Below are 20,685 nucleotides of genomic sequence, written 5' to 3'. Positions count from 1 at the left end.
CGAGCCCAATTCACTTCTTGGTAAAAACGAGCAAGGCTCCTGCCTCAATGCCACCGTGTGACTCCAGACCAACAGAGAGCATCAGACAGAAGCCATAGACACTTGACCTTGAGGCCAATAGCCTGGTGTGCTGCTAGGGTCACGGCGATCGACCCATCCAGGCCGACGATTTCTCCCATACGCGCATACAATGTGTTGGAGAGGCCCAGGCCACCTGAAGAAAAAACAGACCAGCTTTACTTGTGGTCCAGCTCCAAATTCCCCCCACTGAAGGCAAAGACCCTGACTGTTTTAGCTGGTTGTAAAGTAATACCAGATCACTATTTTAAGAAGTCATACTTACAGAAAGGTAGGAAGAAAACAAAAATTACCCATAAACTTACCAGAGCATTTTTGTGTACCTCCTTTCAGATTTTTTTAGGTATATAAGCATATATTTTTATCATAAAAACATAACATTTAATACAAAAAGAGTACCTTCACACGCGTTAAACCATTTAAAATGTTGTGAATATCTTCTGTCACAGACCTAGATCTTTATAAACGAGACAGCTGTCTAGCATCCCACTCCTGGTATCCAGTGGACTCCAGGGCTGGCCTCTCTGCCTCAGTACTACTGACATTTTGGGATGGATCATTCTTTGCTGTGGGGGACTGTTCAAAGTATCACAGGATGTTTAGCAGCAACCTTGGCCTCCACCCACGAGATGCCAATAGCTCCCCCTCTCCCAGTTTTGACAACCAAAGACATCTCTAGACATTGCCAAACATTCCCTGGGGGGTGGGGGGGTAGTAATTCACCCTGGATGGAAGTTTTCTAGGAAGAAGACAAAGATTTAAAAAAATAAAAAACTCCATTGAACTCATGTATTTTGCATTTCCTCTTCAACCTCGAGGAGGCTGGATGGCCTATGTGCATCTTAAAAGTGACAAACTGGGGCCCAGGGTCATGTGGCCAACACGCAGCATAGCTGGGCCCTGAGTTCGGGTGGGGTCCTGGCCCTGGAGCCCCCTGCACGGCCCAAATGCGGAAGGTGCACATAAAGGGGAGGGCAGCCCCGCCTGACGTGCAGTCCCCTGGGATCAGTACCCAGGGAAGGCCGGGGCTCCACGGTATCCCATCCCCACGCCCCCTACTCCATCCGTGCCTCAGTTGCAAACAAAAGTTTTGGTCTTACTCATTTCATATACTGAGGGAGTCAGTACTGTTTGTTTAAAAGAAAAGGGCTGGTGGGGGGCGGGGGGGGGGGGGCACCAGAGTGCCTCAGTCAGTTAAGCATCCAAGTTTGGCTCAGGTCATGATTTCACAGTTTGTGAGTTCGAGTCCTGCGTTGGGCTCTGTGCTGACAGCTGACAGCCTGGAGGCTGCTTCGGATTCTGATTCTGTGTCCCCTTCTCTCTGTAACCAGCCCCCCCCACTTGTGCCCTCTCTCAAAAATAAATACATAATGTAAAAAAAAAAATTCTGATGCTTTTCCCCTGATGTAAGTATCACTACAATTGTGGGGGAATGCAATCACATGGAGACAGATGACGGGTAGGTGGAAACGGCTGGCTGGGGAGGGGCTGAGACAGGAAACGGTCACACACTGGGCAGCACACAGGGGCCTGGGGGAGAAAATCCAGGCTCGGTTGGCAAAAGGGCCCCCGTTTTCCAGGATGGTGGTTTCCAGCCAGTCTTCAGAATACTCCAGACTGGGAATGTTTCCCTCAAAAATTTGGTCGTGCTTGTCTTAAAATTCCCAAGAAAGGATAAAAAAGAGAAAGAAAAAAGAAAAGAGAAAAAAAGGCCCAAACTCATCACAGGCAAGAACGAACATTTTCACACCAGAGAACAGCACGTAAACCAAAACGAGGGGTGCAGAGTTGTCCAACCTCATGCCAACACACACGCCCCGCCCATACGTGCTGGCACAGAACACACACGCACAGGTGAAGTCACATCCCAAACGGACACAAAGTGTCTGCAGAAAAAATGAAGTCCTTTTCACCAAGCAAGAGGGAATTTAAAAATGCTTCTGAAGGGGAAATATATACTATTACTAACCTGCGTAGGTCTAGAGGCTTTCTTCCCCACTTATGCTTTCTTTCTCCAAGTGGCTGGTTGGTAGGTTGGTAGGCTGGTAGGTAGGTAGGTATGTATTTATAGCTGATGACAGACCCACTTTAGCTCTCTGGCTCTGCCTGCACCTTCGTTCTGTTCTAGTATTTACCAAGGACCACGCACCACGGGGGACAGTGTCCCTTGTGAGCTCGGACACGGGCAAGCCTCCCAAGTCTGGGCAGAGCTCAGTCTCCCCCCACCGCACACAGAGGCTACAGGTTTTGGCAAGGAAACCCAGGACGTGTCGCGTCCTCTGCAGCCGTGCATGCTGCCACGCCCTGCCACAGGGGATGCAGCGTCACTGATGGCTTCGTGGCCTCTGCAGGGGGCTGTTTTTACACATGTAGGGATGTGAGGAGAGCTATTTCATAAAGGACAAATGGCAACTGTTTAATCCCTTAATATGCTGCAATAAACACACATGTAAACTCACGGTTTGTGAGTGCAAGCCCTGTACTGGGCTCTGTGCTGTCAGGGCAGAGCCTGCTTCAGATCCTCTGTCTCCCTCTCTCTCTGTTCCTCTACTGCGCGTGTATGCTCTCACTCCCCAAAATAAACAAACGTTAAAAAAAAATATGCCTCAGAATCAGGGCACCCGGGTGGCTCAGTTGGTTGGGTGTCTGACTCTTGGCTTCAGTTCAAGTCATGATCTCGGGGTTTGTGAGTTCAAGCCCCGTGTCAGGCTCTGCACTAACAGGGCAAAGCCTGCTTTGAATTCTCTCTCTCTCCTCATCTTTCTCTGCCCTCCCCCAAAATAAGTAAACTTAAAATACACACACACACACACGCTTCAGAATCAATCCAGCATTGCACTCCATTACACCTAGTTGGTCCTAAATGTTCACATTTGGTCTCAGACTGGACCAGCTCCAGACTGGGTACCAGTGGGAACTTATTCTGTAGACACTGAGGCCCCCCAGGGGTGCCTGGCTACAGAGGTGGGAGAGGAACAACACAGGCCTAACTGTAACTTCTGGAGATAAACCAGGTAGGGAGACAAAATACCGAGAAAAGCTCCTGACTTCTGTGTCTTGCTCTGCAAAACCTAACTCATGACCTGGTTGGAAAAATGCCCAAAATATTAAATGTCCAAATGACCAGCTCACAGACAAGAAACAGGCCCAGGTCCTTAAAGCACCATCAACAGCTCTTAGCTGATCAAAGGGGGAAGCGACACCAGAGAAGGCTCAGGCAGAGGGCTCACAGAGTAATGGGTGCAGGTTACAGGCTGTGGAGCCTGGAGCCACACTTTTATGTCAAAGGGGACTGAGTGTGCACACACCCGTGTGTGACTGTATTTTGCTCATGTGACACTTTCTCTATTCCTTGTGCCCTTCACCCGCCCCCCCCCCCCCAACTTCTTGCCTGTCCCCTTAACCCTTACAGAATTTAGGTCACCAACTCTAGACTAGGCAGAAGAAAGAGGGAGAGTAGTAGTCATTGACCAAATCTCAGAAGGCAGAATTACACGAGGATCCTGGGGAGAAAGACAGGGTCTTTCATTTGGGGGCTAAAAATATCACTACAATGATCCAGGAATTACAGGGACAGTCCGTGCTTGAATGTTCTCACTGATCTAGTCTCCTGTCTCCAGGCACCTGTGTCCTATAGCCATGTGCCTTATTCCTCTGCACCAGGATGGGAAGCACCCTGGCGGATCCTGACACCTGAGCTCTCTCACCCCACAGTCGTCCCTCCCACAAAGGGCTCGCAGCTCTGGGGCAATTCCTTTGCAGAGAGACCGAAGGGCCTCACGGTGCAGAAGACACTGAAATCAGCCAATGAGGCTCCGAGGTGATACACACCTCCTTCTCTGCCCCGCAAGGACCTGGAGAGCATAGGCACCCTGAGCGGACCTGATCCATGTCAAGTGAACAAAGTACAGGCCTCAGCAGCTCTTCCTGCCCCAAAGTCCCTTAGTCCACACACTCACCTGCCAGCTACCCGAGATTTGATCCACGATGTGGGTTTTTATTAATTCCAGCACTCTCAGAGCTTGATCTTGGACATACTGCATTTAAAGGCCACTTTCCCAAACAGAACCCTTTTTTGGGGCAAATATGAAGCACTTTCTTAAGAGCCAGCAGTGTGGTGCTTTCCTTCACTTACCATATTCTTCTGGGACTTGCATCCCAAAAAGACCCAGGCTCTTCAGTTTCTCTAACGTTTCATCTGGGATTTTTTCCTCCCGGTCAATTCTTTGAGAGTCCACTGCCAAGAGAAAATATTTGATTAAGTAAAACAAAAGCTATGTTTAGACAAATAAAAGTAAACAGAACAATTTCCCCAGGGTCAGAAACTTCAAAACGGAGTGGTCTGGTCAGTTACGCAGCAGGTGCTCAAGCTCACCTAATTAATCAGCCCAGCCAGCACTTGATTTTGAAAAATGACCAGGGGTGTCTGGGTGGCTCAGTCGGTTAAGCGTCCGACTTCGGCTCAGGTCATGATCTTGCAGTTTGTGAGTTCAAGCCCTGTGTCGGGCTCTGTGCTGACAGCTCAGAGCCTGAAGCCTGCTTCAGATTCTGTGTCTCCTCCTCTCTCTGCCCCTCCCATGTTCATGCTCTGTCTCCCTCTGTCTCTCAATAATAAATAAACGTTAAGAAGAAAAAAATTAAAAAAAAAAAAAATGACCAGTACCAGGTAGTGTTCTGTATCTGGGTGCTATTCATATGGATGTATTTCCTGTGTAAAACTCCAGCAAATTATACAATATAAACTTTTCTTTTTTTTTTTTTTCCACCAGGCATTAGACCATTACTTTTGAAAATATTGAAACAACTAAACATGCAGTTCTATAAATAAGCACCATTTAGGTTGAGTTTCACTTTATCAATCACTATGCCAAACAGTCATATAATAATTTAATCCAAACCACACACAAAAAAAACATTTTAAAGTAATCTATAAGGAACTGTATCTCAATGAAGTTAAACAACTTAAAAACGTGTTACAGATAATAGATAGGTAAGTTTTTTTTGTTTTTTTTTAACGTTTATTTATTTATTTTTGAGACAGAGAGAGACAGAGCATGAACGGGGGAGGGGCAGAGAGAGAGGGAGACACAGAATCGGAAGCAGGCTCCAGGCTCTGAGCCATCAGCCCAGAGACCGACGCGGGGCTCGAACTCACAGACCGTGAGATCGTGACCTGAGCTGAAGTCGGAGGCTTAACCGACTGAGCCACCCAGGCGCCCCTAGATAGGTAAGTTTTCAATCCCATGTATCTATGGGTATGGTGCAATATTAAAAAAAAAAAATTACATTGTAAAGATACTAAGGCCCAAAAGACAAATTTGTAAGAAAGCTAAACTTTAACAAGATGAAGACAAAATTAAATACACAACAAATTCTTTAGATAAGAATTAACATATTTACTAATACAATTTAGACAACTTTAAAAATGGATAAAGCAAGTCAAACTATTTCATTAAAGGAATCCTCTGTGCTAAATCTTGGGATTCTTGGCAAAAAGGCTATAGTTTGGAAAGTTAACATCAGGAAAGAAAAATAAGACTAATGGGGCTCTCTGTCCTCTCAGTGTAACTTCAACTTGTGTTATATCCTTCCAGAACTGCTGTGAGACTAGGCAGACTGTGAAAGAAGTCTGTGTCTGAGATATGCCTCCAGTGTATGCAAAAGGAATGGATGAACAGTCTCTGTGCTTAACATTCTCAAATTTATAACTCATCATCACATTGAAATTAGCACAAAATTCTAAAATGGAATATTTTACTACTTAATAATGAATTCTTTAATTAAATTATTTGCCTTGCAATGGTCTAAGATAGCATTCTTTCCATAGAGGAAAAAAAGTCAACCATGCCATTTGCTTAGAAACAATATGATTATAAAAACAGGCTTATAAAAATCACTTTAAAGTTTTTTTTTCTTTCAATTTTTAGTTAGGTAATTTTCTTTGAATTTATGTAATTTTCTTTGTCTTTAAGCTTAGGAATTCACAATAATACATGTGTTCTTAATTGGCAGCCTGCAGTTTAATTATATCAATATAATAAACCATTCCCTAAGGTGTCTTTTTGTTTATTTTGTTCTAAAATATGTATGAGCTTTCAAAGTTAATATTTGGATTAAACTTAACTGATAATTAAATGATCAGAATCAGTATTACTACATGCAATAACATAAACCACTTTGTTCCCTAACTGCAAACAGATTATGAGACCAATTCAAGCCGCATAGATTTTATGAACTATTCAGTATTTTCATCAAGGCATTATAGCTTTTTTTTTTATATAACAAACACATTATTAACTGATGGCAAAAGCATTATGAAGTCAGGATTTTATATGTCTGTTATAAAATAGTTAGCATTTATAATCATCAGTAATGAAAAGTTGTAATAACTACCTCCTAAGAATTTGTTGACCTCCTAAGTAAATTATTGCAGAAAGTATCATTTTTCAAACATTAAATTATATGACCACATCTACCATTTATTTTTAGGTACGTCTGAGAGTCAGGGAATTTTCATTTAATCCTCTATTTGGAGAGTTATTTCAAAAAGCACAGAGTATGGTAATATAAGACTTTTACACTTTTATCATCGAACTAGGTACTAGGAAAAATGAGTTTTTGAAATGTAAAATCATTTTGAAAAAGCTGTTATACAAAATGAGAGCATAAACTTAACACTTTAAAGAAAGATATACAAGGTTAAACATAAAACAGTTGAAGGCACATGCATATTTCAAAAGCACTGGGAGAAAGAAGGACATTAAAATTTACTGAAAGCCAATAAGATGCCAAACACTGTGGATACCAGCTCTATGATCTGGTTTAATTCACATAAACACCTTTCATAGTAGGTTCAGTGTACCATCATTGTAGGAAAGGAGCCTTAGAAGCTTACGTAATTGGCTTAGATCCACAAATACAATAGAATTAGACCCAGATATTGACACAGGTATGTCTGTTTCCAACATTAATAACCTTTGCATTCTAAAAAATAAAAAAAAAATAAAAACAATTGGTTGAGAGTACAGCTCTGGAGCTAGATTGTCTGAATCCATTTTTTTTTTTTTTTCTTTTAATCTGCTTCCTATTAGTCCTATAACTTGGGAGAACTGCCTAACACTCAGTTTCCAACCTTTGCATTGGGTATAATGTATGACTATTATGATCTCTTAACTTAGGGTGACATACACACAGTAAATACTCAATGATTATCAACCACCATTCCTTTCATTCAAGATCTAATAGCTCCTGACTGGCAAAGTAGGGACAAGAATTCTGGTCCTCACCCTTAGTCCAACATTGTGCTCAGTCACCTAGATACTATTTTGCAAAACAAAGTACATTAATATTTTATAACAGTGTATTACGTATATGGTCTGCTCTAGGGATGTTAAGTTACTTACATGAATTTGACAATGTGTAGTGATTCTAGAAGCAATGAACCCTCACCAAAATAACTGTACCCTTTAATACGTTAACCTGCCACAATTGCATGGATGCTGACAAAGATGAGAGACTTTGGGGTCAGAGAATAAAACTGTATTAGTCATAGCATAGCAAGCAACAGGCACATCAGCGTACTTGTGCCCAATTCCCCTGTTCCATGAGGCAACATGATGAATCTAGATGGATGCTTGATGTGCAACAGGCAGTCTCACAGTCAAGGAACCCAATGCCTAAGGGACCTGAGTTCTACAGCAAGGGGTAAGAACACCCTTTTCTTTGCCAGGAGAGCAACCAGGTGCAGGCAGGAACCCCTACTCCATTTCTGCATTGTTAATCTTCTTTTCAAAATTTCCAGCAGCAAAAAATGATCCTGAGAACTGTTCTGGAATTTGGTTTGCATTATCTCCCTGTCTCTATATGGAATAATATATTATCCAACCAGTAAGACCAAATCAATGGAAACAATTTTATCTTTGAAATAGCTTCTGAGAGATCAAGGTGAAATGGGTGTCTTTTGGTATTCTTGACAGGCCCCTGTCAACCACACCCAAGTTTATATTAATGAGATGATTTTTAGACAGCCCCTAAATAATCACAGGGTAGTGGCTCATTGCCAAGGACCCAACCTTGTGGTTTGAGAATTGAATCATTCAGCCCCACTCTCCTACCTCGGGAAGGGGAGAGGGTGCTGGGCTTAAATTAATTCCAATTGCCAATGGTTGGCTCAACCATGAGGATGTAATGAAGCCTCCATAAAACCCCAAAAGAAGGGGCACCTGGGTGGTGCAGTCGGTTAAGCGTCCGACTTCAGCCAGGTCACGATCTCGCGGTCCGTGAGTTCGAGCCCCGCATCAGGCTCTGGGCTGATGGCTCAGAGCCTGGAGCCTGTTTCCGATTCTGTGTCTCCCTCTCTCTCTGCCCCTCCCCCGTTCATGCTCTGTCTCTCTCTGTCACAAAAATAAATAAACGTTGAAAAAAAAATTAAAAAAAAAAAAACCCAAAAGAATAGGTTTTGGAGAGGAGTTTCTGAGTTGGTGAAGAGGGGTACACCTATGTGCTGGGAGAGTGGCCAACCTCAAATTCTGTGGGGGACAGAGTCTATCGTGTTCAGAATCCTTCTACACCTGATCTTATGTATCTCTTCATCTGACTGTTGATTCATAGCCTTTGTGATAAACTAGTAATCTAGCAAGTAAATCGTTTCCCTTAGTTCTGTGAGCCGTTCTAGCAAATAATTGAACCTGACAAAGGTCATGCCAACCTTTGGTTTATATGTGGTTGGTCAGAAAGAAACACAGCTGACCACATGGACTTGTGATTACCATCCGAAGTGAGGGCAGTATTGTGGGACTGAGCCCTTTATTCCAAACAGTATGATAAAATATATAATTGGTTAACAAATATCCACTCTTCCCTCTGTATCTTCATGGGGAGAGTATACTAATTCTCCCCATTAATGTCTGGCTTCAAATGGTCCTCAGAGTGTAGCTAAGAAGAAATAGGGATCTCAGTCCTATAACTACAAGAAAGCGAATTCTGCCAGTAATCTGATCAAGAATCAGATTTTCCCACTAGGGAGACACACAGCCTTACCAGCACCTCGGTTTTATGCCCGGAAGACCGGTGCTAGACTGCTGATACACAAAACTGTAAGATAACAACTTCATGTTGTTTTAAGCCCCTACATTTTTCGAAATGGTAATAGCAGCAATAGAATACTAGTACGAAGGACACACATTGCAGGCCTGGAGCAAATCAATATAAACTTTTCTGAAGGCATACTCTACCTGAATTTTTTATTACCATTACCTTCTAGAAAATTAGAAAATAAGCATGCAACTTCCAAAACTGTCCAAAAATGTGAGGCTAGATAGCCAAATTCTGGGCACTATCTGGACCCACATTCACCTAGTCTACAGAAATCACAACTGTTTCAACACAGCCCACAGGTTCTGAGGGTGGCGTAATCTGTTTAACACCTACTCACTTCCCTTAGAGCAGAATGGAGCAACCAGCGGCATTAAGTCTATAATTATGCACTTTATACATACACAATTTTGCCTGAAGCAAGTTCAAATGCTCTTTCAAACTGTCAGCAAATTAAATTTCACTACTAATATAAATTTGAAAAACTATCATAACCTGCACTTGGGAATTTTTATGCACAGAGGTCACAAAGGAGAAATACACATTCCCCCCAAAACTCCAAACCTGTCACTTTTTTATTTACCTTTTTTACAGCTTTACTGACATATACAAGTGGCATATAGTAAACCTTACATATTTACAATATTTCATTTGTTGAGTTCTGACATCTGCCCATGAAACTACTCCCACCAAATAAATAAAGAATAAAAATTTCGTTTTCCACCAAGTCTCCTCATGCTCCTTTGTGATCAATCCCTCAGTCCATTTCCAACCCCAGGCAACCTCCTTTTTGTCTGTAGATTAGTTTGCATTTTTGAGTTTTATATAAATGGGATCACACAGAATGTATTTTGGGGGGCTGGCTTCTTTGACTCAGTATGATTTTGAGATTCATCCATATTGCTGCATGTTTCAGTACTTTATCATAATACTTTTTACTGTTCAATACTCTACCGTATGGTTAAAACCAGCTTATCCATTCACCTCTCGATGGACATTTGGATGGCTCTCAGGTTTTGGTTCTTAGAAATAGAGCTTCCACGAACATTCATATGCTCATTTCGCACAGCTCTGTCTTCATTTCTCTTGCATCACTATTTTGGAGTGGAATGCTTGGGCTGTACAGTAGAGTATGTGTAATAAGAAACCGCCAGGATCGAGGGAGGCTCTGCTTCCAATGGAGATGGAGTACCAGGGACTGGAATGATCTCCTTCCACAACACACTAAATGCACAGGGCACTGGGCACAGCACACATGAGAGCAACATGTCACCAGTAGAGAATTAGCCCTAGATCACGAATTCTCAACAAGGGCAACAGCACTCCCCAAGGTCTAAAAAAAACTGGGTCTGGTGTGGAGCAGCCAAAAATATTTTTTTAATGTATAAAGACCAGAAATACAAATAATACACAGACAGATATTTGTTACAACTGTGGCATTAAAGTTTCATTAGTAGGGTGTAAATAGGGGGCCATAAAGGACTGGAGGAGAGGGGGCAATAATGAAAAACAGGTTGAGAAACACTGCTCTACAGGCTGCTCTACTCCCACCAAATGACACTTAAAAGCAGGCCTTGACCAAAACCAAAGACACCACCAAAATTAGAGGTCAATATCCCTGAGGGAATATTGATGCAAAATCCTCAACAGAACACTAACAAATACTGAATTCAGTAATATAGTAAATGGACCATTCACTATGATCAAGTGGGATTTATCCGGGGATGCAAAGATGGTTCAATATCTGCAAATCAATGTGATACATCACATTAATAAAAAGGATAAAAACCATGGGAATGCAAGCTGGTGCAGCCCCTCTGGAAAACAGTATGGAGGTTCCTCAAAAAACTGAAAACAGAACTACTCTATGACCCAGCAATTGCACTACTAGGCATTTATCCATGGGATACAGGTGTGCTGTTTCGAAGGGGCACATGCACCCCCATGTTTATAGCAGCATTATCGACAATAGCCAAAGTATGGAAAGAGCCCAAATGCCCATCGACGGATGAATGGATAAAGAAGATGTGGTACATATATACACAATGGAGTATTACTCAGCAATCAAAAGAATGAAATCTTGCCATCTGCAACTATGTGGATGGAACTAGAGGGTATTATGCTAAGTGAATTAGTCAGAGAAAGACAAAAATCATATGACTTCACTCATATGAGGACTTTAAGAGGCAAAACAGATGAACATAAGGGAAGGGAAGCAAAAATAATATAAAAACAGGGATGAGGACAAAGTATAAGAGACTCATAAATATGGAGAACAGACAGAGGGTTACTGGAGGGGGTGTAGGAAGAGGGATGGGCTAAATGGGTAAGGGGCATTAAGGAATCTACTCCTGAAATCATTGTTTCACTATATGCTAATTTGGATGTAAATTTTAAAAAATTAAAAAAAAATTTTTAAAAAGCACTTAATAAAATTCAACATCCATTTCTGATTAAAACTCTCAACAAAGTAGGGATAGAAGGAACTTAACATAATAAAGGCCACAGATGACAAACCCACAGCTGAGTGTGAAGCTAGCAGAAGTTGGTTCATGAGGTTTAAGTGGAGCCGGCTTGGGATTCCCTCTCCCTCTCTCTGCCTCTCCCCAACTCATGCACGTGCATGCTCTCTCAAAGGAAATATATAAAAAAAGTAAAAAGCTTGTGCACAGCAAAGGAAACCATCAACATAAAAGGCAACCTACTGAATGGAAGGAAATATTTGCAAATAAGAGATCTGATAAGGGATCAATATCCAAAATACATAAAGAACTCAAAGCTCCATGTCAAAAAACAATCCAATTAAAAAATGGGCGGAGGATGTGACTAGACAGTCCTCCAAAGACAGCATACAGATGACCATTAGACACAAGAAAAGATGCTGAACATCATTAATCATCAGGGAAAAGCAAATCAAAACCACAATAAAATGTCACCTCAGGCATGTCAGCATGGTTAGTACCAAAAAGACAAGAAATAACAAGTGTCGGTGAGGATGTGGAGAAAAAGTAACCCTTGTGCACCATTAGTGGGAATGCAAAATGGTGCAGCCACTGTGGAAAAACAGTATGAAGGTTCCTCAAAAATGTTAAAATAGAACTGCCATACAATTCAGTAATTCCACTTCGGGGTATTTGTATCAAGGAAGCAAAAACACCAATTTGAAAAAGTACATACTGCCTCTATCTTTACTGCAACGTTATTAACAACGGCCAAAATACAGAAGCAAACTAAGTGTCCATCAATAGATGAATGGATAAAAAGATGTGGTATGTACATATACAATATTACTCAACTATAAAAAAAATGAAATCATGTCATTTGTGACAACATGGATAGATGGAGAGGGTATCATACTTAGTGAAATGAGAAAGACAAAGACCGTATGCTTTCACTTATATGTGGAATCTAAAAAACAAAACAACCAAAACAGAAACAGACTCACAGACACAGAGAACAATAAGGTGGTTGCCAGAGGGGAGGGGGGATGGAGGGCTAGGCAGAAGTAGGGGAAGGGAATTAAAAGATATAAACTTCCAGTTACGGGGGGGGGGGGGGGGGGGGGAAGACACAGGGATACAATGTACAGCATAAGGAATACAGTTAATAATAGGTAACAACTTTGTATGGTGACAGATGGGAGCTAGATTTATACTGGTGATCACTTTGTAATGTACATAAACGTTGCATCACTCACTAGATTGTTTACCTGAAACTAATAATATTGTATGTTAATTACACTTCAATTAAAATATAATAAAATAAAATGATAATTTAACTATAAAAAAGGATAAAGTGGTCCTCAGGCAGTATTAAACAATCCAATTTAATTCTGCTGTTGTAGACAATATAGGACCCTCTCTTATATTCAAAATAATTTTAAGAGGCGTTATCAATAGTGTCTAGGGACAACTTTTTATTTGCAATAATTTTGGTATGTAAATATGAGTATTTTGTATCTCATTCCTTGTTAACTGGTACATAAAATGCCCACATTTCCTACTGTGCTCTCATTTCCACATAAAAGAATGGTTTCAGACAACACATGAACACAATGAAAACACTTTAACTTACTCTTTGGATAGTGGGGGAGAAAGCAACCCTTCAAAGGATCAAACTGTTCCAAAGTAATTCACCGTACCCTAGAACAAAGCTTAACATCACACACACACACACATGCATGCATACACGCATGCATGCACGCACCTGGCACCAATGATGTGGAACCCACAGTGACTGCTACCCAGTAGGAAACTACCAGGCACATGCAGAAGCAGGGAAATATGACTAACAGTCTGACAGTGAAAAGAAACAACAATCAACTGAACACGACTCATAAACAACACAGATAGTAGACAAAGACATTAAAAGAGCCATTATAACTATATTCCAAATGCTTGAGAAAGTTAGAAAAAATACAAGCATGTTAAGGAGACATGGAAGAAATAGAAACATACAAGTTGAACTTCTAGAGAACACACACACACACACACACACACACACACACACACACTTGGAGTCCCCAAAGGAGGGTGGGGGAGGAGAGGGCAGGAGATGTGGTGCTAAAAAAATTTTAAAGAAATAATGGCCAAAAGCTAATCAAAGTTGGTCAATACTATGAACACACACCAAAGAACCAAAGTTCAAAGAATCCCAAGCAAAAGAAATGGGAAGAAAACTACACCAACACATATTTTTTTTTTTTAATTTTTTTTTTCAATGTTTTTTTTATTTATTTTTGGGACAGAGAGAGACAGAGCATGAACGGGGGAGGTGCAGAGAGAGAGGGAGACACAGAATCGGAAACAGGGTCCAGGCTCCGAGCCATCAGCTCCGAGCCTGACGCGGGGCTCGAACTCACAGACCGCGAGATCGTGACCTGGCTGAAGTCGGACGCTTAACCGACTGCGCCACCCAGGCGCCCCTACACCAACACATATTATAATCCGATTTTCCTAGACCCAATCAAAAGCAGCCAGGGAATAAAGAGACGTTATGTAAGAATGATAAGATAGCGGCAGACACCTCGCTGGAAACATTAAGTCAGAAGACAGTGGAGCAAAGCCTTCAAGGGGCTGGAAGAACAATACCGTCAACAAAGAAATCTTTTCTGATGAAATAAACTTCACACACATAAAACTTGAAAACATTCATCCTGCAAAGCTACACAAGAAATATCAAAAAAGTCTTCCCATGGAAAGGGATGGTACCAGAAAGAAATCCAGTTACACTGGAGGAAATGAAGATTAGAAATAGCAGGCAGACAGGGGTGCCTGGTGGCTCAGTCGGTTGAGTGTCTGACTTCAGCTCAGGTCATGGTGTCACAGTCCGTGGGTTTGAGCCCCATGTTGGGCTCTGTGCTGACAGCTCGGAGCCTGGAGCCTGCTTCGGATTCTGTGTCTCCCTCTCTCTCCTACCCTCTCCCGTTCATTCTCTGTCTCAAAAATAAATATGGGGCGCCTGGGTGGCGCAGTCGGTTAAGCGTCCGACTTCAGCCAGGTCACGATCTCGCGGTCCGTGAGTTCAAGCCCCGCGTCAGGCTCTGGGCTGATGGCTCAGAGCCTGGAGCCTGTTTCCGATTCTGTGTCTCCCTCTCTCTCTGCCCCTCCCCCGTTCATGCTCTGTCTCTCTCTGTCCCAAAAATAAACGTTGAAAAAAAAAAAAACATTAAAAAAATCTTTTTTTTTGAAATAATTTCAGATTTAAAGAAAAGTTACAAAAATAGTATAGAGTTCCTATATACTCTTCATCCCGCTTTTAAGAGAACCTTGTAAGAACCAGAAAAAATTCTCAAAATTAGGAAACTGACATTCATACAATATTACTAACTCACTTCCAGAATTAATTTCACTTCTTATCCATTAATGTGCTTTTTCTGTTCCTGAATCCAATCCAGGATTCTACATTGTATTTAGCGATGTCTCCTTAGTATCCTACAGTCTGTGAGAGTTCTTCAGTGTTTCCTGGTCTTTTGTGGCCCTGATACTTTTGAAACACCGGTTACTTTGTAGAATGTCCTTCAATTTGGGTTTGCCTGATGTTTTGACACGACCAGCCTGAGGTTATATGTTTTGGGCAAGAGTATCACAGGGGTTATGAAGTCTTCTCATGATTTGGTATATCATATCAGGGGGTACATGATGTCACTAAGTCTCACTACTGGTGATACTAACCTTGAATACTTGTGCAAGGTGGTGTTTGCCAAGATTCTCTATATAAAGTTACTATTTTCCCCTTTGGAATTAGTAAATATCATAGGGAAACTACTTTGAGATTATATAAACAAACTGCTTCTCCTCAAACTTTAACCCGGTAACACTAGCATCCATTAGTGGAACTTGGCTACAACAACTTTACTATAGGGTGTGCTTCATGATAATTTTGTATTTCTACAATCCCTTCTATGCTTATTAAGTGGAAGAGAAACCCACTTGGAGTATAAACCACAAATCGGTCAAGAGGATGAAAAAAACATACTATACTAACACCAATCAAAAGACAGCTGGTGGGGCACCTGGGTGGCTCAGTCGGGCTGGGTGTCTGACTCTTGATTTCAGCTCAGGTCATGATCTCATGGTTCGTGAGATCGAGCCCTGCATCAGGCTCTGTGCTGCAGTGCAGAGCCTGCTTGGGGTTCTCATTTTGCCTCTCCCCTACGCATGCTTGCTCTCCCTCTCTCAAAATAAGCAAAAAAAAAAAAAAAAAAAAAAAAAAAAAAAAAAGGACAGCTGGAGTAGCAACACCAGGCAAAGTAGATTTCTGAACAAATGCTATCATCATGGATAAAAAGATCATTTCATTTCATTAGGACTCAGCAACTCAACATGCAGACAAATAATCCTGAATTTTCATGCACCTGATACCGAAGCCTCAAAATACATGAAAAAAACCTGATAGAAATGAAAAGGAAAAAAACATACAACCATGCTGGAAAGGTCAACATCCCTCTCTCATTAACTGATGGAAAAAGTTGCTAAAAAAATTTGTAAGGATACATTAGAACAACACTACCAGCCAATCTGTCCTAATTGACATTTATAGAGCACTCAACCAAATGATGGAAGAATATTGTTTCAAGTGCACATGGAAGAACACCCACAAAGTAGACCATATTATGGCCATAAAAAATTTTCAATAAATCTAAGAGAACTCAAATTATACAATGTTCTCTGACCACAACGGACCACTTTTTAGAAATCAACAATGGGAATATCAGCACAAAGCCTACAGTCTTTAAGAGGATAAAGAGATAATGCGGCACCTGGTGGCTCAGTCAGTTAAGCCTCTGACTGGCTCTGGTCACGATCTCACGGGTTGTGAGTTCGAGCCCCATGTCAGGCTCCATGCTAACAGCTTGGAGCCTGGAGCCTGCTTTGGATTCTGTGTCTCCCTCTCTCTCTGCCCCTCCCCTGCTCACGCTCTCTTCTCTTCTCTCTCTCTCTCTCCCTCTCTCTCTGCCCCTCTCCCACTCATGCTCAGTCTCTCTTGCTCTCAAAAATAAACATAAAAAAATTTGTTTAAAGAAAAAAAGAGGATAAAGAGATAAGATTATAAACAACTTCAAGTTAGTAGGCTCAACAACTTTGATAAAATGAATTCCTTAAAATTTATGAACCATCAAAGTTCACAGAATTATATAATCTAAATAGCCTTATATCTATTAAAGAAATTGAATTAGTTAACTTTCCCATTAAGAAAATTCAAGGCTCAAATGGCTTCACTGCTGAATTCTGCCAAATATTTAGGGAAGAAATAACACCAACCTTACACAAGGCCTCAAAGAAACTTTAAGAGGAGGAAACACTTCCTGACTTAGTCTATATGGCAGGCCAGCGTTATTCTGATTTTAAAAAATCACAGAAAATTAAACTACAGACAAATATGTCCAGGAACACAGATGCAAACATTCTTAAAATTTTAGCAAACTGAACCCAACAATGTAAGAAAGCGTAATAACATCACGACCAAGTATGAATTATCCTGGAAATGTGAGGTGGGTGAGCAATCAACATGCAATTTGCCAGGTCCATAAAGACAGAAAATAATCACCTCAAGAGATGTGGAAAAAAGCACTGGACAAAATTTGATACAATTTATGATGAAAATGGTCAGCAAACTAGAAATGAAAGGAACCTCCCTTAACCTAATACAGAGTGTGGACAAAAGCACAACTAACGTCACACCTAGCGGTCAAGACTGACTGCCTCGCCCTAAGATCAGGAACAAGGCAAGGAAGTCTGCTTTTGCTACTTATGTTCAACACCATACTGGAGGTTTTAGCCACCATGATGAAACAAGTAAAGAAAGGGAAACCAGACTGGAAAGAAAGAAAGCAAACTGCCCTTCACCAACACCACTGTCTATGCAGAAAATCCTCCACGACCTACCCAAAAAACTCCTAGCACTAATAAATGAGTTGAAGAACGGGTTTCTTTCCAGGTTTTCTCTTTATTAGCATTTCCATTTTGTTCATACATTCTTGACTTTCTTCATGTCTACCATGGGTTTAAGACAGCAGGTTTAAAGTCTGGTCCTCCATCAGATCTTTTACAGAAACGGTTTATACTGTTTCGTTGGTTTGGTTTGGTTTTTCTTTGAACAAGCCGTTCTTTCCTGCTTCTTTGTATGCTTTGTGATTTTTTTTTTTTTTTTACTGGAGATGTGAATCTGATAAAATGTGGTAACTCTGGAAATCAGATCTTCCCTCTCCCCCAGAGTTTGTAGGGTTTCTGCTTCTGCTTTTTGTTCTTTTAATTGAATATATTTGATATGTAGCATTGTCTAAATTTAAGGATACTAGGGATACCTGGATGGCTCAGTCTGTTAAGCGTCCAACTTTGGCTCAGTTCATGATCTCACGGTTCATGGGTTTGAGCCCCGGTATTGCGCTCTGTGCTGACAGCTCGGAGCCTGGAGCCTGCTTTGGATTCTGTGTCTTCCTCTCTCTCTCCCCTCCCCTGTTGTGTTCTGTCCCTCTGAAAAATGAATAAGCTTTAAAAAAATTTTTTTTTAAAAGCTTAAGGATACCACATGTTGAATTTGATACATTTATATATTGCAGTAAGATGGCCATTGTAGCCTTAGCTAATGCTTCTATCACATCATATATTTTTCATTTCTTTTTTGTGGTGGGAGTAAGACCTTATGCCTTAGCACATTTGGGGTTTATAATACAGTTTTGTTGTCTATAATCACTATACTGCTAAAGACTTATTTATCTAGTAGTTACAAATTTGTATCCTTAAACATCTCTCCTGTACCGTCACCCCCTGGTAACTACCATGCTACTGTTTTTAGGAGCTTGGCTTTTTTAGATTCCACATGTAAGTGATGTTTTTTTTTTTTTTTTAATTTTTTAACGTTTTATTTATGTTTGAGAGAGGGAGAGACAGAGCATAAACAGGGGAGGGTCAGAGAGAGGGAGACACAGAATCTGAAACAGGGTCCAGGCTCTGAGCTGTCAGCACAGAGCCCGACGCGGGGCTTGAACTCACAGACCGCGAGATCATGACCTGAGCCGAAGTTGGCCGCCTAACTGACTGAGCCACCCAGGCGCCCAAGTGATGTTTTACAATATTTGTCTTTCTCTGGCTTATCTCACCTAGCATGATGTCCTCAAGGTCTATCCATGTTGTTGCAAACAGCAGGCTTGTGTGTGTTTATATACGCACATAACTCACACTTTATTCATCAGTTGATGGGTACTTAGGTTGTTTCCACAGCTTGGCTACTGTGATTAATGCTGCAATAAAAATGGGAGTGCACATCTCTCTGATACCCTATTTTCATTTTCTGTTTTCTTTGGATATATACCCAGAGGTAGAACTGATGGAACCTTTGGTAATTTTTTTTTTTTTTTTTTTTTTTTTTTTGGTAGGCTCAATGCCCAGCATAGAGCCCAGCATGGAGCTTGAACCCACAGTCCTTAGATCAAGACCTGACCTGAGATCAAGAGTCAGACACTTAACCGACTGAGCCACCCAGGTGTCTCCATAATTCTATTTTCTTTTTCTTTCTTTTTTTTGGGGGGGGGGAGAGGGGAGGACACAAGTGAGTGAGGGGCAGAGAGAGAGAAGTTGGGGCTTGAGCTCACCAGATGTGAGGCTCAAACTCCTGGACCGTGAGATCATGACCCGAGCCGAAGTCAGATGCTTAATGACCGAGCCACTCAGGCGCCCCGTATTTTCACTTGGGGAACCACTACGCTATTTTCCACGATGTCAGAAACAGTCACATTCCCATCAAAAGGGTACACGGATTCCCTTTTCTCTACATCTGTGTCAACACTTTTATCTCATCTTCTTGATGAGAGCTGTTCTAATAGGTGTGAGCTGATACTTCAGTGTGCTTCTGATTTGACTTTCCCTGATGACTACTCATGTTGGGCACCCCTTGTACCTGTTGGCCATCTGTATGTCTTCTCTGGAAAATGACTATTTAGTTCCTCTGCCCTTTTTTAAATTGGATTGCCTGAGTTTGCTACTGAGTTGTAAGAGTTCTTTACGTATTTTAGATATTAACCCCTTATCCAATATATGGTTTGCAAATATTTTCTCCCAATTCTTAAGTGATGGTTTCTTTTGCTGTGTGGAAGTTTTTAAGTTTGCTACAGTCCCATACGTTGATTTTTGCTTTTGTTGATTGTACTTTTGATGTTTGGATTTTAAAAAACTGTTTTTGTTTTTGTTTTAAACAGTGCCAGTGATCAGCCCCAGGTATAAATCTAAGGCCTTTCCCTGGGCATATGTGGTGACTTTCTAATTCCCCCTGTATATATGATTGCTTTTGAATGTCCTGGTCTTCAATCTGGTTCCCAAAAGAGGAAAAAGAAAAATGAAGGGGGGGGGGGGACAAGAAAAGACACAGCATCCCCTGACTGTCACTTTCGCTACAGGGGTAAGGGTTTGCAACAATAAGAGAAGGTTGAAAAATGGTCTCTGCCTTTTGGTCTGTATCTCTGTGATCAGAAGCAGCAATCAGAGCACAGATCCCTAATACTTGATGGCCAAGGTGTTTTTGTCTCCTCTGGCTCCCACAAGCTGAGTGCAAGCTGCTCCAGGAACAAGTGCACAGCTGACTACTTTGGGGCTGGGGTGGGGAATGGGTAGCTGTGCTCAGAGCTAAATTAAATGGACTCCAGAGTTCCAAAAACAGTTACATCATACAGATTCTGCCACTGTTGTCCAGGTGGGGAGACAGATCCCTGGTGCTTCCTACCACTCTGCTATTGTCCCAGAATTCTCTGGTCAATTGATTTTGGCAAAGGTACCAAGTGAATTAAATGAGGAAAGGATAATCTTTTCAGCAAATATGGCTGCAACAATTGGACAGTCATATGCAAAAAATCCTCAAATTTTACCTCACATCATATATAAAATTAACCGGAAAAGGGTCATAAATCTGAATGTTAACACTTAAAAATATAAGCCTTCTAAAGTAAATACAGACAGAAATCACCAAGACCTTAGGTTTGGCAGATTTCTTACATAAAATACAAAAAAAAAATATGAACTA

General features: G+C 41.3%; 1 protein-coding gene across 3 annotated transcripts in view; it reads right to left on the bottom strand.

Annotated features, from left to right (window-relative positions):
• The window catches only part of ACAD9 (acyl-CoA dehydrogenase family member 9), a 56,124-nt gene that overhangs the window by 23,389 nt on the left and 12,050 nt on the right, over positions 1-20,685 (bottom strand). For all 3 annotated transcript variants that reach the window (XR_006965131.1, XM_047095829.1, XM_047095830.1), the window contains 2 exons: positions 4,214-4,315; positions 108-214 (listed from right to left, as the gene is read on the bottom strand). Coding sequence is in view for 2 of the 3 variants with exons in the window: in XM_047095829.1 (XP_046951785.1) it covers positions 108-214; positions 4,214-4,315 (209 nt within the window). In the remaining variant the exon portion in view is untranslated. The remainder of the gene's footprint in view (positions 1-107; positions 215-4,213; positions 4,316-20,685) is intronic.

The sequence above is a fragment of the Lynx rufus genome, unplaced genomic scaffold (assembly GCF_022079265.1).
Source record: "Lynx rufus isolate CCGP_SWC_20201006 ecotype Redwood Valley unplaced genomic scaffold, mLynRuf1.p SCAF_4, whole genome shotgun sequence".
In the NCBI taxonomy this organism is placed as follows: domain Eukaryota; kingdom Metazoa; phylum Chordata; class Mammalia; order Carnivora; family Felidae; genus Lynx; species Lynx rufus.
The sequence above is the reverse complement of the archived record's forward strand: the minus strand, read 5'-3'. Positions and strand labels throughout refer to the sequence as shown.